The sequence below is a fragment of the Paroedura picta genome, chromosome 1, assembly GCF_049243985.1.
Source record: "Paroedura picta isolate Pp20150507F chromosome 1, Ppicta_v3.0, whole genome shotgun sequence".
In the NCBI taxonomy this organism is placed as follows: Eukaryota; Metazoa; Chordata; class Lepidosauria; order Squamata; family Gekkonidae; genus Paroedura; species Paroedura picta.
The window spans coordinates 141,436,583-141,454,580 of record NC_135369.1 but is presented as its reverse complement, the minus strand read 5'-3'; the positions used below and the strand labels follow the sequence as shown (position 1 = coordinate 141,454,580).

The 17,998-nt window shown below is 42.8% G+C and overlaps 1 protein-coding gene across 9 annotated transcripts in view; it reads left to right on the top strand.

Moving 5' to 3' along the window:
* SENP6 (SUMO specific peptidase 6) overlaps nucleotides 1-17,998 on the top strand; it is a 77,610-nt gene that overhangs the window by 20,518 nt on the left and 39,094 nt on the right. For 8 of the 9 annotated variants that reach the window (XM_077306403.1, XM_077306413.1, XM_077306433.1 and 5 more), the window contains one exon: nucleotides 12,058-12,159. In XM_077306403.1, the coding sequence (XP_077162518.1) occupies nucleotides 12,058-12,159 (102 nt within the window). Of the gene's footprint in view, nucleotides 1-6,185; nucleotides 6,310-12,057; nucleotides 12,160-17,998 lie in introns of those variants that run through there. The other variant, XM_077306442.1, reaches the window with a different exon arrangement.

Below are 17,998 nucleotides of genomic sequence, written 5' to 3'. Positions count from 1 at the left end.
CACATGCAAGCCCTGTGTAAGCTGGCCTGACATTGGGTAGGCCTTTATAGCTGAAAGCCTCCAGGGGGTGCTGCACACCAGAGTCAGACATTTGTTTCCATCCAGGGACCATGTGCTCCTGTGCAGCACTGCCCCACCCCTAAGTTCTGCTTTTGCTGCTAGAGAAGATCATGTTTTTTTTTATTTCCAGTTATAGTTGTGTTTGAGATGAATTCTTCAATTGTGTTGGAATGATGTCAGCTTCTAAGTTCTTTCCATGACTCAAAAGGCTTTTTCAAGAAATGCTCCCACTGTGGGAAAAAGATGACCCAAACTGTCAACATGATCTCTATCCTGTTTGGTTAAAGGACACAGTGTCCCCACATGTAAGACTTGCCAACACTTCACCCCTAAAGCTTGGGGATGCATCAAAACATAAGGCAGTCTTGTGAGAGAAAGCCCTTAACACCTCGGAGCACTCATCTAAGTCAGTCTTGGAGAAAGCTCCCAATTCCATGTCTTCAGAATCTTCAGAATTAATGCATTCAGGTCCACCTTCGAGATCCATGGCTCATCAGATTTGATCTTTGTCGTGCTCCCTTCCACTTCATTGTGCCACCTCTGAACTGCCAGCAAAAAGGCTAAAGACAAAACAAAAAAAATGAGAAATACGAATTATTTATTTTATTATTTTTATATATCACCCTCCCTTTTGGCTCAGGGATGTTTACATTACAACTCTCATGATACAGTACAGTAAACATCCAATATAGAAGTTATTTAACAGTGAAATTTGTGTTAAAAGTATAATAACTGATTCAATAACAACAATAACAGTCATGTGGTACAACAACTCAGTAACAACAGTTTGCTCTGACTACACTGTGGTCTGGCTTTCTGTTAGTGCAGTTTATGGGTCTTCTTGTTGGTGGTAGTGGCTTATTCACTCGTCTTGGCCAAATGCCTGTTGGAAGAGCTCCTTTTTGCAGGGCCTGTGTAATTGTTTTAGGACCAGCAGGGCCCTAATGTTCTCTGGGAGCTCATTCCACTAGTTGGAGGCCAAGACTGAGAAAGCCCTGGCTCTAGTCATTGACAGACAAGCTTCTCTGGGGCCAGGGGCCAGGGGTCGTAAGTTTATTGGTAGAAGAGTGTAAAGTGTTTCGTGGCGTAGGTGGAGAGGCGGTTTTTCAGATACTCGGGGCCCGAACCACGTATGGCCTTGAAGGTAATTACCAGAACCTTAAGTCTGATCCAATAGCCAACGCAGTTGCTGGAGTGCAAGCCGAATATGGGCCCTCCAAGGTGTTCCAGTAAGAACTCTGGCTGTCGCGTTCTGTACCAGTTTGAGTTTCTGGGTCAGGGATAAGGGTAGGCCTGCGTAGAGCGAATTGCAGAAATCCAGCCTAGAGGGGACTGCTGACATACTGCCCCAGTCTGCATTCACAAACCTATGCCAACCTTGCTAGAGAAACCCAGAACTCCATCTCTGAGATCCCCACCTGTTTTCGTCTTGAAAGGGGACATCGATGCTGGCTTATCACAGGGTCAGGTTTTATGCAAGTCCATTTCAGAGCAAATGGCTATTATTCCGTGGTCTCAAACACAACTGCCTATGCAGCAGCCTTCATGTTTGTAATGTTTCCAGGATATATGGAAGAATAGGGTGATAACTGCAAGCCCTAGGGCCATATATTTGTATCATTACCCTCATCGGGTGTCATCGTACTGCCTTTAGTGACTTTCATGTGCTGGCCGCATTCTGTAGCTGCATTGAGGGGAGAAGAGGCAGCAGTTGAATCCGACTGATCCAAGACAACATCAGATCTGAGCCCAGTTGCTGAGCTGTCTCCAGCACCTCCCACAGAGGGTTTCTGAATGTTTGGAGAAGAAGTGATTCATGTGGCCCAGTCTCTCGAGATAGAAGTCATTACCTTGGAACACAAACTGTATGATGAGATACTGAGTTACCTCTACTCAGAGCCTTCTGGGATTATTGTGTTTGTGTTGTTGGAGGACCTCACTCAGTTACTGTGGCAAAAGCCTACATCTCTCCAGCCTATTTTGAGAAGAGTAGAACATTTTTATAAGATCAGAAAAGAGCCTAACTACCTGATAACTCATCTTCCATCATTTTCCCTGGTAACAGAAGAGATACAGCCAATGGGGCCACCAAGCCCACCACTTTGCTCCCCCGGTTATAGAAGAAAACTGGATGACCTAGATCAGAAACTAAATTCCTTAAAAGTGTTAAGTTTCAAAATCTCTTAACTGTGAAAGCATCATAGCTGGTTATCAGCTCTTCTTAGAGGAGATAATTTGTCCATTCCTAGTACTCCTTCCTGAAGATAACTGTTCCCTTGCTAAGGTTCCGTATACCAAAGTGTTAAACTGTTGAAGCAACAGAGTAATGTGGGACAGATTTCTGTGGATTCAGATACACAGGTCATGATGAGCTGCCTCATGTTCAGTTGCCACACATGGTTAAGATAAATGGTTTTACCGATGGAGACTAGGCTTAAAGTTGAGAACTTACCTTTCAAAAGTTCCAGTCTCTTTCCTGCAAAAATTGATATGACGTTTTCTCTGATAAAAACAAATAGACAGCTAAGTCTTTGGTAGTGTCACAATTGTCCACATCTCAATTTAAGCAGTGGCCTTCTGTAAGACCGTTTACGCACTGGAGTTTTCATGCCTGGCTGCAGGCTGGAGTTTTAGTCATGGCAGGTTGCCCCACCTCTTCCTGCACCCACACAGGGGAGCATTTTGCCTAGCACCTCATCCACCCCCGATTTGTGCTCCTGCATGGGAGCTGGGTCAGTGAAGTTCCCAGTGCATAAACGGTCTAAGACAGTCCTAGCTTCCATATAAATGGGTCTGCCATTTTTCTGGCTATTTGGCTATTATTTACCCCATAGATGTAAAGGTTCCAACTGATGTAGTTGAACAAACAACTGCCCTCTTCTGAGAGGTGACCTCCTCCCCAAAATCCCTGTGAAGTTCAAGGGGAGGCTAGTTTAGTTTTGTTCAGCCTAGGAGGCTGCTACCTTTGACAAGTGAGTTTTGTTTATTGTTGGATTTGGTCAGGGATTAGAATTTAAATCTTACTCCCCTTGGTCTTTACTTTTATTGGTAACCAACCAAGCGACTTCAGGTCTTGCTGAGGTTTTGGCCTCCCTAATTGATAAGAGTGCCATCGAGGCAGTTGTGAAGTCTCAGATGTCTGAGGATTTATTCACCCATATGTTTCTAGTAGATAAGGAAGAAGGGGAAATTAGACCCATTTTAGGCCTCGGAAATTTGAATGTTTTTATCATGTTTCCAGATTCTGTATTTATTTACTATTTAATTTTTATGCCACCCTTCCTGGAAGGCTCAGGACAGCTCACAACAGTTCATAATAAAAATAGGTTCAAAACATTTTACATTAAAACAATGACATTTTAAAACCTAGGTACTTACGATTTCCTTTCCTATTTCAGTACCAAAGGAGGTGGGAGTAGAGTGGAGCATTTGCCATTAGTATTGGTGGCATGGTGTTTTCATTATTGTTTATAGGGAGGCCAGCTATTGATGGAATTCTTTAGGCCTCAGCCATAGGCCCCATGGAATAACTCTGTTTTACAGGCCCTGGGGAACTGCTGTAGATCCCTGACTTCACTTGGGAGATCATTCCATGAGATTGTTGCCAGGGATCAGAGGGCCCTGGCTCTGGTTAAGGCCAATTTAACTTCTCTGGGGCCAGGGATCCTGAGCAGATTTTGCATGGTTGATCATAAGCTCCTCTGATGGACATAAGGGAGGAGATGGTCCTGCAGGTATGAAGATCCCAGACCATTTAGGGCCTTAAAGGTATGAAACAGCACAATGAACCTAATCCCATGTTCAATCTAGAGCTAGTGCAGTTTGCGCTCTCTCCATCCGGTTCCTGTAAGGAGCCTAGCTGCAGCATTCTGAACCGGTTTAAGTTTCCGAATCAGGAATAAGGGTAGATCTGCATAGAGCGAGTTGTAGTAGTCTAATCTGGAAGTGACCATTACATGGATTACAGTGTCTAGGTCAGATGGTGACAGATTGCAAAGACAATAAAATGCCTGGTGGATGACATTTATGATCTGGCTTCCAATGATAAGGAGTCCAGGATCACACCCAAGCTCCTGGTGGTGGCCAAAGTTGTTAACTGGATCCCATCAAGAACTGGGAATGATAGCGCTGCATCTGGGGCATGCCAACCCAGCCAGAGGTCCTCTGTTTTAGCTGGATTTAATTTCAGTTGTCTCTGCTTGAGCCACTCTGCCCCCACCTCCAGGCAGCTGGTCACTACACTGGGGGTATAGACAGACAACTGTGCAGCAAACTGGCTGCCATCAGCATATTGGTGACATCCCAGCCTGAAGCTCTGAATTAATTGGGTGAGGTGCTGCATATAGATGTTGAATAACACTGGGGAGAGAATTGCTACCTGTGGGACCCTGCATGTTAGGGCATGCCACTGGGAAGTACTAATCCCCTGTCCTGGTGAAAGAACTGCAACCAATTCCAGGCCGTGTCTGGTATCACTAGGTGGTGGGCAAGCAGCCCATGGTTTACAGTGTTGAATGCTGCTGTAAAATCTAATAGAATTAGCAGCCCTGACCTGCCTAGGTCCAGCTTCCTCCAGAGATCATCTGTGAAGGTGATCAGAGCCATCTCAACCCCATGTGCAGGCCTGAAATTGTATTGGAAAGGATCAAGGGCCAATGTTTCCTCCAGAAAACTCTGTATTTGTACCACGCTCACATGCTCAGTCATCTTGGCAGGAATGACAGATGCAATATCAGGTGGTATTTGGCTTGGTCGGTTGCATGTGTTTTCAGAAGTGGCCTCTTTCAACTTCTTTTGGAAGGTACTTGTAGTCTTGGACAGGTTAATAATACCCCAGAGCAGTGGTCCCCAACCTTTATTAGGCTGGGGACCGGCAGGGCATCGGGCCGCGCCCGCGGGGACCGCGCCCGCGCGGGCCGCGCCCACGCTTCTGGCCGCGCCCGCGCATCGAGCCGCTGGCCGCGCCCGCGCATCGGGCTGCGCCCAGAAGCCACGCCCGCGGATCGGGCCGCGCCCGCGAGCCACGCCCACGGATCGCATGGATGGGCGCAGCCCATGGATGGGCGCAGTCCGGCCCTGATTCCCTCTCCCCGCCCTACCGCAGTAAGTAGCTTCCCGGGCCGCAAGCTTGCGGCCTGGGAAGTTTTTTACTGCGGGGGGGGGGGCGGGGAGAGGGAGCTGCGGCCCGGCGCCGGGCCGCGGCCCGCAGGTTGGGGACCACTGCCCCAGAGAAGAGCCTTTATCCTCTCGTCGGCTTTCACCAGCCAGGATGGTCATGGTGCAAGTAGTTGGGCGAACAGCTGACAAAGTTCTGTCCACATTTGGTCATTAAGAACATATTGAAAGTTGGACCTTGAGACAGCCACACGGCCTCCAGTCTGCTGACTATGGATGTTAAGGATCAAATTGTTTGGAATAATTATGCTGGATGAGAGCTAGCAGAGGCAACAGAAGTTGCAAAGTACTCATTCTCTGTGGCCTTCATTGTCATCTCATAAGCATTCATAAATATCTAAGATGTTCTTGAAACTTTGTCACAAGTTGTCCACCAAACTCATTCTCGCCATCTCAGCTGCTGCTTCGATTCACACAGCTTCCTGTATACCAGTGAGCCAGCTTAGGACTGGAGCAGAGAGGATGGCGGAGAGTCCTTTCCTATGGTGTCCTTTCCTTCAATTTTACAATTATTAAAATTTGATGGTTGGCTCATCATTGATTTGAAGGATGCTTGTTTTCATATTTCAATCCACCCTCAACATCACAAGTTTCTGCATTTTTCATGTGCAGAGCAAGTTTTTCACTACACAGTCCTACCCTTTGGTTTAGCCACCACACCCAGGATATTCTCAGAGTGGCTATTGCCTACCTCAGGGGTGGTCAAACTGCGGCCCTCCAGATGTCCATGGACTACAATTCCCATGAGCCCCTGCCAGTGTTCACTGGCAGGGGCTCCTGGGAATTGTAGTCCATGGACATCTGGAGGGCCACAGTTTGACTACCCCTGGCCTACCTTCATATGTAGGATTGCCATGTATTCCGTTACCTAGACAATTGGTTGCTGGTGGTGAATTCCAAGGATCAATTGTTCAGTCACTGCACTCTTGTCCTGGAGAACTGTCAACAGTTAGGGTTCCTTATGAACTGGGAAAAGTGATGATCAGTCGCATCCCAGATGATACAGTTTATTGGGGCCATGCTGGATTCCATAATGGGAAAAAGTTTTCTACCTTCAGAGAGGGTTCAGCCTTGGTAAGATGGGTCAAATTTCACCAGTTCCAATTGGTTTGTAAAATCCTGTGTCTTTTGAGATATATGGCAGTCCTTCCTTTGTCTAGGTTACAGATGCAGCCCCTGCAACTCTGGTTTCAGTCTTGTTATAGAGCTGGGGCGCATGCCTTATGGGATAGATTTTCTATTACAAGATCTATTTTTTGTTGTAACGTTCTTGGATAATTTATCCCAGGGGATTTCCATCAGAGTTCCTGCATGAGAGGTCATCCTTATTATGGATGTTTTACTCTCGAGTTGGAATGCCCACTGTGAAGGATTGTTAGTTCGGGTATTTGGGTTAGAGGATGAAAAGCTGATTCACATTAATATATTAGAATTGCAATCAGTCTGTAATGTCCTTAGTTGTTTTTCAGATATCCCTTATCTATCCTTGTCTAAATGGACAATATAGGTACTATGCTTTATTTAAAGGAGCAAGAGTGTCCAGGGTCCAGAGGTCTATGTCAGAAGGGCTACCCTAGCATGAGACATGGCACTGAAGTTCAGTGTTTCCATTTAAGTCATTCAGTTTAAACAGAGTTTAAACACGGAGGCCAGGTACATAAAGACCACTTACATGGAACTGATTTTTACTCTCTGTGGGGGTCTTTTTGTGACAAAAGAAAATATGGCTGTAAAGTATTGTTCCCAAGCAGGAGTGGCATTGGTTTCCTGGGGGATGTGTTTCATTTGCATTAGCAGCAAGCCTTTTTTAATGCATTCCTTATCAGGGCTCTAGAGAAAGCCAGGAAGGAGAGATCAAACATCATCCTGGCAGCATCTTTTTAGGCTTGCTAAATATGGTTTCTGGTCCTTATGGAGACCTCCTGGGGCCATTTTTATCCCCTGTCAAATCAACCAGATTTAATCAACATCAACCGTGTATTTCATCATGATCTGAACTACCTCAATCTGACAGTTGGGGGGTTCAGACCCAATATTTTCACAGGAGGTTAATCATGTTCTTCAGTTATGTAAACTTAATACCTAGGAAATTCTATATTTATAAATGGAGGCAGTTTCCCTTCTGGTGTAGTTAAAAGGATGTGTCACCAGGTGGTGCTTTGTGCGACTGCACAGAAGATATATGATGAAACCAGAGTTGCACTTACTTGATGAATAATAGTTACAGGTAACTTTTGTACAGGCACATACGCCTGCCTGCCTCATTCTCTTGCTCTGGCAATGCTTGAGGTACTGAAGGTGGGGTGGTGTTGTATAGAAGCAAATGGTCTCAGGGCGTGAACAAGCTTCTGGCTCCAGTGCACAGTGCCCCCAGGAAGCTTTTAGTTATAAAGATCTATCCGATGGCAGGCCTCCACAAAAAATACTCAGTAAACATTAGTTACAAAAAAATGTAAGTTTGTTCTCCTATGAAATATAAACTGATTTTAGTTTTTTAACAAAAAATACAACATTTATAACTTAGGATTTAAAAAATTCCCAAATTTGATATTTATAGAAATTAAAAAATTGTAAATGCCTTAATTTTGTATAAGCAAAATTACAAATTAACCCAAATACTTGAGAGAACTGCAAGCTGATGCACCCTTGGGTATCATAGTACATATACCTTAAGATTTCAGTGGTGCAGTTTCTACCCCACTTAGTTTTCCCCCTTCACCAAGGTAGGGCATGAAGTTCCTTGTTACTCAATCTATGAGTATGTGTGTCCTAATTAGTTGAGAGGGAGGTGAAAAGGTCAACCACAGGGGAAGAATCAGGTTGAAAGGACCATTGAGGGCATGCAACAGTTGAAAAGCACTGAAAACCCTGCATGCTACCCTTAAGAAGATTAGGTATCCATCTAGGTTCAGAAATGCATCTTGGCTTGTTGTGTATGCCTATAGTATGTCCATCCTATCTTTAGATACGTTTCACTCATTCTAAAAAAAATATTTCATAAGATCTTTTTTTCAATAACCCCACTGCCCACATTTCTAGTTGTTGGGGGAACCCAAAACTGCCCCCCCCCATTTTTTCAGGTTTTTCCTCTGGGCATTCACATCTCTAGCTTGGTTTCTGTTCCTTTGTTTTATGTTGGAGAATAATCAGCTATGAATAATCAATGTGCCTAAGGGACCCACAAGAATTGTGGTTTTCCCTCCTCGTTTTCCCCAATGTCACCACCCTTCACTATTTTCTCTTTCTCTTTCCCCTATTACTACTTCTGTCTCTCTTCCTAGCTGCTGGCCAACCTAGTTTTATCTGCCCCTGTCTTCACTTTTCTTCCATCTTCCTGGGAACTTCTTGCAAAAGACAGGGCCCAGTTGCATGGCAAGCCCACCTCTATCTGGACAAGATGAAAAGGGAATGCAGCTTTTCCCCCAGGGCTGTCCAGGCCTCCATGTTTTAGAAAGCAAGACTTGGAAGTCTCAGAAATACTCCTATGGTTGTCTAGCAACTTTCAAACTGGACACTGGGAGCTCAGTGGGTGTTATTTTCTTTAAACCTTTGTTATGTTGGGGAGTTAGTTGTTTGGTTTTCTTTGTTTTTTAGATTTCAGACTTTTCTGCAAATCTGAGGTTTTCCTGATGTTTGTAGAAATATTTGACTAGTCTATTCATGGCTCTAGTGTCTTGATTTAACTAACCACAGATGGGGATAAGTTTAAAATTAGATGGGGGTATCCAAGGGCACATCTCATTTTTCTCTCCCTTAATATGTTTTGTCCCTTCTCTCTCTTAGAACACTGTAATCATAGTTCCTTTATTGATTAAAATTCTTTCTTGAAGCTGTGGTTGCAACCTCCACATTGAGAAATTCATGAAGATGTTGGAGGTGAAGCCTGGGGTCTGAGGATTTGTGAAAGGAGAGAGCTCAACAGGCTATAATGTTGTAAATCCCAATCGGTTGATAACTGGGTGATAGATTGTTCCCAAAGGGTATTTGTTAATGGTTCAGGATCCTCTTGGAGAAGAGTGACAAGTGGAGTGCTCCAGGGACCTGTGGTGTTCAACATATTTATAAATGATTTGGATGAGAGATTAGAGAGGATACTTATTAAATTTGCAGACGATACTAAACTGGGAGGGGTAGCAAACACAACCGAAGACAGAATCAGAATACAGGATGATCTTGATAGGCTCGAGAACTGGGCTAAACTGAATAAAATGAAATTCAACAGGGACAAATGTAAAGTTCTGCATTTAGGTAGAAAAAAGCATATACACCAATATAGGATGGGGGAGACTTGGCAGTAGTATGTGCAAAAAGCATTTAGGAGTCTTAGTAGACTATACATTGAACATGAGTCAGCCATGTGTCTCGATGGCTAAAAAGGCAAATGGGATATTGGGCTATATCAAACGGAGTATCTTGTCCAGATCATTAGAGGTGATAGTACTGCTTTACTCTGCTCTGGTTCGGCCTCACTTGGAGTGCTGTGTTCAGTTTTGGGCACTACAGTTGAAGAGGGATGTAGACAAACTAGAGAAGAAGAAGAGAAGTTGGTTCTTATATGCTGCTTTTCTCTACACAAAGGAGTCTCAAAGCGGCTTACCTTTTCTCTCCCCACAATGGACACCCTGGGAGGTTGGTGAGGCTGAAAGAGCCCTGACATTACTGCTCAGTCTTAACAGCTTTACCAGTGCTGTAGTGAGCCCAAGGTCACCCAGCTGGGAGCACAGAATCAAACCCAGATTGCCAGATTAGAAGTCCACATTCCTAACCACTATACCAAGCTGGCGCTCAGTATGTCTAGAGGAGGGCAACAAAGATGGTGAAGGGTTTGGGGACCAAGACATATGAGGAAAGGTTGGGGGAGCTTGGTCTGTTTAGCCTGGAGAGGGGATTTGATAACCAACTTCAAGTATTTAAAAGGGTGCCATATAGAGGATGGAGCAGAGTTGTTCTCTCTTTCCCCAGAGGGACAGACCAGAACCAATGGGATGAAATTAATTCAAAAGAAATTCCGTCTACACATCCGGAAGAAGTTCCTGACAGTTAGAGCGGTTTCTCAGTGGAACAGGCTTCCTCATGAGGTGGTGGGTTCTCCATCTTTGGAAATTTTAAAGCAGAGGCTGGATAGCCATCTGACGGAGAGGCTGGTTCTGTGAAGGTTCAAGGGGGTGGCAGGTTACAGTGTATGAGTGATAGGGTTGTGAGTGTCTTGCATAGTGCAGGGGGTTGGACTAGATAACCTAGGAGGTCCCTTCCCACGCTATTATTCTATGATTCTTCCAACTTCCAATGTTGTATTCATTTTCATTCTTTCTTTCCTTGACAGCCCCTGCGTGGAAATACTCTGGTCCAATTGTGTAATGCCTGGTGTGAAACCAACTAGAACTTGTGGAGGGGTACCTCACTTCCCCTTTATCTCATTCCCCACATCATTTTCTTTTTCTCTGGCAACCTTATATTTGCACTTTTTCCTGCTCCTTCCTTTTTCCTAGCCATCCACCAATGTTCTTTTTATCTACCTTCCTTCACCTTTCATTATTTACTTCATTTATACTATCCTTTCTCCACAAAGGGGACTCATTGTATCTTGCAGCATTCTTATTTCCTCACAACAAACCTACATGGTAGTTAAGGCTGAGAATGACCATTTCCGCACTGGAGGCTTCGCTCTGGATTGGAGCAAGTTGCCCCACTTCTTCCTGCTCCCATAGGGGGGAATGTTTGATCCAATGCGCCTCATCTGACTTGGATTTGTGCAGAAACGGTCAATGTGTGACTGGCCCAAGCTCACCAAGGAAGCTTTCATGGCAGAATGGGGATATGAACCTGAGTCTCCCGGATCATTGTTGGAAACTGTAATTATAACACCACACTGTCTTTTATGGGGTGGCTGCTGTTGAACAGTAGCAAGCTGCCTGTCCTGGTTTCATCATGCAATTCTGGTTCTATATGTCTTCCCTCAAAGGCAAACATACTCTGGAAAGGTCTGTGCCCCCTCCCCCTGAATTTAACTGACAGCAGGCAAGGTTTGAAGGTTGGCAGTACTGCTGTGGTTGCCTAGTAACAGCCATTGAGGGTATTCATTTCTTAAAGATACAGACACTACTTCCATTCCTTGGGAGTTTTTAATCTCCCCATTTTTGTAAGATTTCATTTTTTCTCTGCAAATCTTGAACTTTTCTATGGTTTGTAGAAATGTGTTTTGTCTGTTCAAAGCTTCAACCTCTGGATTTAAGTAATCAAACATTTATCAGTGTTGAGAATTTGATTTCAAAATGCTGAGGATTGGCTGTAGATATTTAGATAGAATTTCATAATATGGAGCTGTTTTCTAAAATAAGAGCATATGCATCAGGGAACCCTTCTTGGTACAGATGAACCCTTCTTGGTACAGAAGGTTGGACTAGGTTAAAGCCACCAGAAAGAGAGTTGATGGAAAGGATTTTTCCTCTTACGCAACATGGCATATGTTGGAGGAAAAAGAATTGATTTTACTTGATTTCCCTTTTTCTTTGCAGCCGCTCATCATGTGGTTTTGCTTGATATGCTTTGCCTATCAGGAATTTCAGAACTTAATGACATGACAAATGGCTTGGGCAAGGGGAGGGTAGTAAAAGCTCCCCTTCATCAATTTCTTCTGGTGTGCTCTTCTGATTGATCCATCCTATTGACATTTGTGGCACCAGATATTGACTGGACTACTGCTGGCTAACTAGAAAAGTTTGTGATACTTTAATTTATATTAGAAACGCTGTTAAGTACTTTGTCATTCTTCCTGGATGTGAATAGTAACACTTTTTTAATTTTGCTTTTATTTGTTTGCAGTGAAAATGCTCAGACTATATCTTGTCCTGGAACTATAGTACATGGTAGACGTTTTCACCATGCTCATGCACAAACACCTGTAGTAAAAACAGCAGCACAAAGGTAAAATGTAAAGGACCAATTTAAGTTTTTCTCTTCTTAAAAACCTCTGTATTCTTGGGGTGTCCTGTGTAGCAGAAACTTTAGATAATCAGTAACTTGGTTTACTACTTGTTTTACAATAAATGTATGCATGAAACAACTTATTATGGTCTATATCAGTGGTCCCCAACCTTTTTATCACCAGGGACCACTTAATGCCTTTTACTGAGGCCCGGGGGGGGGGGATAGTTTACTCCTCTACTCGCAACCACTGCCCTAACGCTCTCTGATCGCTATGGTAATGTTTAAACATCCCTTCAAAATAAGATACAGACACGCCACAACAATGAACATAAGGAACATTTTATTTTCATGGAAATTTTAACTCATGACAATGACAAATCAATGGGAACCCTGAGCTTGTTTCTCTGCAACGAGATAGTCCCATCTGGGAGTGATGGGAGACAATGACACCCGAAGTGTGTTGTAAAGGGCCAGGAGGATGAAATAAAGGGCCGGGGGAGGGGGTGGAGAAGGCGTCCTTTGGGGCCCACCTCCAATTAGTTGAAGGACCATATGTGGTCCACGGCCCACAGGTTGGGGATCGCTAGTCTATGTTATATCATTTTAAAATGGAATTTCTGGTGTGGTGGTAAACAGTTCTGTTAAATAGAACACTATCTTTCCAAGGATAAGGTTAGAGGATAAGATAAAAGCAACAGGTAACAATCCTTCCTAGCTCTAGAGCCTGCTTGCATCACAGTAGGAATGAGTAGAACCTCGACTGGCCCACCAAATGATATTTTCTCTGGGACCCAACTTTCAAAAAGTGTTGAGGTTTCTTTGCTATTAAATACATGCAGAAATATAATTAATGACATTTCTTCATGAAAGCACTTATTTAAAGGATTTCCTTGACTGTTTTTGTTCTTTCTGATATCACTTGATCAGTGCCAATTCTCAATTTAAATTTAAGCTAGCACAAGGAAATTGAGTGGGTGGTGGTGATGCTAATTATCCCTGAGCCTTTGAATGAGAGGTAGTATGAGTCTGTTCCCTCAAAAGTACTGTTCTTCCCTCGTCCAAAAACTCATGTCTATCACCTGTTTTGACACTCTCTAGTTTTAAAAAAGCTTTAAGGGAAACTATATAAATCTTTTCAGATACAGGAAAGAATGGAAGAGTGAAATCAGACTGCAGCAGTAAGGAACCAGTAGGAGGCAGTAGAGATAAAAATGATTTGTGAGATAAGTTCACAGGTTTCATTTTCCTTAGTTGTTTTAGAAGAGAGAAAAAGCCTCCCAGAAAATAAGATCTTTTCCCAAAATAGACATTTGGGTAAGAAATATTACTAATAATACTGGGAAATAAATAAAATAATACTAGGAAATAAATTTAAAAACACAGAATTAAATTTTTATATAGTAGAATACTACGGTGACAAATTTTACACATTGGAGAGATTGGACTATTCTGTCCTTTAGCTATCTTTTACTGTGTAATTAGATTATGACATATTTCCTATCAAATCTGGTATGCTGTACTTCATCCTCGTTATGTGAAATCCAGTCAAATAAGAGCACAAAGAAAAATGGAAAAAACTAATATATAGTGGGAGTTAAGGGTTAATTTCAGTATATTAAAACGTAACCATTATTGGTCAGAAAAACTTCCTGAAGGAAAATTCTTTTCTATTATGTATGGAATGGGATCGAATTAAAAGTTTCATATGCTGTTATGACGGAAAATATCACTCTGTCAGGAGATACTTCTGTCCTCTATAGAGAGGGAAATAATTCTGTGCTTGTCCTGATTTTCAGTGTTGTGGTAAGTATTTTGGTTTCAGTAAGTATAAGTTTGCAAGTGCCAAGCGCTCAGAATTGTAGAGTTTAGTTAGCAAGTGTCATTTTCCCAGTCAAATTAGTGAGGATGAAACTTGACTGGAAAATGAAAGACTTTAGAAGATGAAAATGGCAAGGCAGTTCAGGTGACCACATTTGGACTGTGTGATGCTTTTGACTCCTTTTCTTTTGTTGCCTTTTTGCTCCCTTATGTCTGTTACCTGTGGTTCAGTTACTATTTGGTGGAGTTGTTCATTGTGAGGGTCTTCACATATACTCACCCTATGAAATTTGGCTGTGTTGATCAATCCTGGAGAATGCTTGTCAATTTCTCCTGGAAACAAAAAAACATTGAAGACCCAGTGATGATTGCTGTCCTAATATGAGGCTTGGTGCTTTTTTGTTTCCTGCCTTTCATTGCCATGATTGAATTCTGAGTATTGGGTGATGCTATGTTGAATTGGGTCCTGATCCCGCAAACTGTCCTCAGCCTCAGAAATGAAAGGCAATTCTCATTTTCTGCATTTGTTGTAGACTTAGTTGTAAAAACTCTACTTGTACAGTGGTTTTAATAACCTGATTCTTGCCTTGTTTCCTGGGTTCACCCATGGTCTTGAAACTAATTCTGAGGTATAATGATTTTCAGAGTTCGTATACCAGTAGTATTACTAACACACAAGAACATAAGAATTGCCCTTTGGATCAGATCAGTGATCTATCTTGTCCAGCATTCAATGCCCAACCAGTTCCTTTGGAGATCCAACAACAGGGCCTAGAGATTGAGGCCTATTCTTGATGTTGCTTCCTTGGCTCTGATATTCAGAACTTTACTGCCTCTGATGAATGTGGGTCACCATGGTCAACTGCCCATCAGTTTCATTGGATGCCCTTGAGGTCTAGTATTTTATTAGTACTTAAGTCAGGTTTCTTGTGCTATCCATAAGCCTTTACAAACATACCAGACATGGAGCCATTAAAGCACAGCAATGTTACCATAGTGCATTAACAAATCTACACTTGTATGATTTAAAAATAATGATTAATAATGATACAGGTGATAAAATATGACTAACAGGATTCCCCTCCAGTCACTCTAGAATGGTAGACCGAATCCTTCTGGCTGCCAGTGCAAACAGTGCAACCATGCTGGAGACATATGGATCTTTATCTGACAATAGAAAGATCACTTTCTCAAGATGTGGAGTACCAGAAGCCATCAGGGGTAACCTAATAAGAAATTTATTTCTGGCTTCCACATGAAAATAACTATTTAATATATAGTGGGTCAGAACTTATTTCCTCCATATCACACTCACATAGACATTGTGCAGCCTGCCATTGCCTACTGTGTAAGGCATAGCATGAGATCTCAAGGTAGTAAAAGCCATCCCGAGAGTCAGATGGTCAAGTTTGCCAGATATGGGCATCTATCATGAGCTACCTCAAAATGTTTAAACAGGGGGGCTACTTTAGCTGACACTATCATGCTGTCCCCAACTCCCAGTCCGTGGATCAGTCAGTACCGAGCCACGGCTCCTCCTCGTCCTCTTCCCTGACTGCTACCTCGGGGGCTGCCCTGCCACCTTCGGTGCTCTCTGGCGACTGCCATGACTGGGGCTCCCCCTCGGCATGGCACTGCGCAGCTGCTGCTAGCAGCGCCCCCCAGTGGGCAGCGGGAAGTCATGGGCGCCGGTGGGAAAGCAAGCAGAGCAGGGGCTAAGGCGGCAGCAGCGATGTTCTTCGGCAAATGACTACCCCCCCCCCCCCGGGCCTCAGTAAAATTGTCAAGGGTTGACCGGTTCCCAGTGATAAAAAGGTTGGGGACCACTACACAGATCCCTCAGTTCCTGTCCTGATTCTATATAGATAACAGTCATATGGGATGAAGAATCTGGATTAAATACAGCTAAGATAGGCCTCTGGCTCTTTCCTACCTTCAAGAAGAGACATGGAGTTCTGCTGGCCGAAAGAGTCTGGACAATATTGAAAATTTTTCATCCAGTACTTCAAAATTGCTACATTGGCCCAGGCTCTCAGATAAAGAAGGCCTAATTCTGCCCTTATCAGTGCTACAGGAACTCCTTTGGGACGGCCAGTATACATCTCATAAACAAATAAACAAATTTTGGATTCTTTCCAGTTTATTCCCATCCCCAGATTTCAATGCCATACAGTATGCTGGGACTAATTTTGTTGGCAAGTAGCTTAATGGCTAGATCCACCATACCATCTCCCCTTGAAAAAAGAATTTCACAATAGCCCCCCATGCCCCTTATAGTCTGGGCTCCTCGTGAGTATGTCTCTGAGAAAGAGATTTTAAAGTATTTCTATAATGTAAACTGTTCAGTCTGAGCCTCCTGAATTCTCCAAACTGATTTTTTTTGGGATCTTCCAAACTCCATTACTTTTGATATGGAATAATTGATACAAATACTTTCCTCATTGCAATATTGCCCTACTTGTCTAGCAGCCTTTTCAGACCAATTTTCAAGTCATCTGCATAAAGCAGTATTGGAACTTTTACGTGGTCTGTTCAGGGTGGCGTAAATTCCATCCCCTCAGGTTTACTCACTAAGTCATTAATACAAAGGTTAAAGAGCAGAGAGCGCAGTACACAACCCCTGCCACCATGACCAGTACACTACTCACCCCTAGTTCCAGATAATTTATGAAGAAATTAAAACTACTGGCCTAGATTCCGATCCTTGTGGAACCCTATGACTTACTTCCCTCCATTGTGAGAACTGTCAATTTGTATCTACTCTTTGCTTCCTGTCATTTTCTTTAATAATTTCTCTTCAGTAAGTCTTCAGAATAAATAGGCTGAGCTCCCAAATATTCCATAGCAAGTGCAGGCCCATATAACAATATATGGGTTGGGGGACACGGCTATATGGCATAGGAGTTGTATTATATATGTAATTTTTAATGTTATGTGGCATATTTTCACATTTTCCTTGCATTAGTATTCAACTGGCAGATTATGACTGGGGTATATAAAAGCTTCTTGAGAACTTTTCTGGTTCCTCTTGAAATTCCTCAAGTTAATTGCTTGAGGAGAAATCTCAAGGGGTGCATTGAATTTTGGTTTTGCAGCCCCATACAGTGTTACGCCTTAAATCCAAGTGGTGTTGTACTGTCATTGGAGTGTTGTTCAGTTTTGCTTTAAGTAACACGTAAGGGTAAGAAAGGAAAAAGGTAAATTTGTTAATTGCAGGTTAGGAATAAAAGTGGGTCTAAAGACATATTTTGGTACAATAGAAAGCCACAGTGTCAGTTTTAAGGATATACTTATTCAGCATGTATGTATGGCTTAAATGTTAATTGCATTTTTAAAAATTTGAAAGGAAAAACTTAACTTCAATTAAAATTAAATACCATTATAAAAACTCTTGGGATAAATCTTGTAATAGTGAAAAAACAAAACTGCCCCCCCCCAAAGATATAAAAGGTGTCTAGGGAAGCAAGACAGTATTAAAACCTGCTTGAGTTTATAGGGTGGTATGAGCAGGAGAGAGGGGAGAGAAAGAGGACGATGGAGCCCCAACAGTATAATCCTGTCATAAGAAAGCTTTCATCAGAGTAAGCCCCACTGACCATATCTGAGTGTGATGCTGTGTCAACCTGCTTAGCATTGCTCTCTTTGATGCAAGGATTAATGATAGCAACAATCAAGAGAAAGAAAGGCATGGTAGAAGCTAGCTGAGAAGAAGGAAGGGGACATCACTGGCTTTGTCTCATTTTTGTGGCTCTTTTTCTTTGCCTCTTTCTACTGTTTCTCACATTCTTGCTTAGTGCTGTATTGCTACTTTAATGTTTAATTTGTGCAGGGTTTTTTTAAGCTGTAGAGACCAGGCAGTACAAGCAACAGTTTTTTAGCATTAAACCCTTAGTGGACCGAAGCGTTATCTTGGTCTGACATGCCTGCTACTCAGGATCAAGTTAATAACCGATGGCAGATTTAGCGAGATAATGGCATTTATTAGTCAAATAAGCAAAGCTTTAATTCCTGGGGAGTT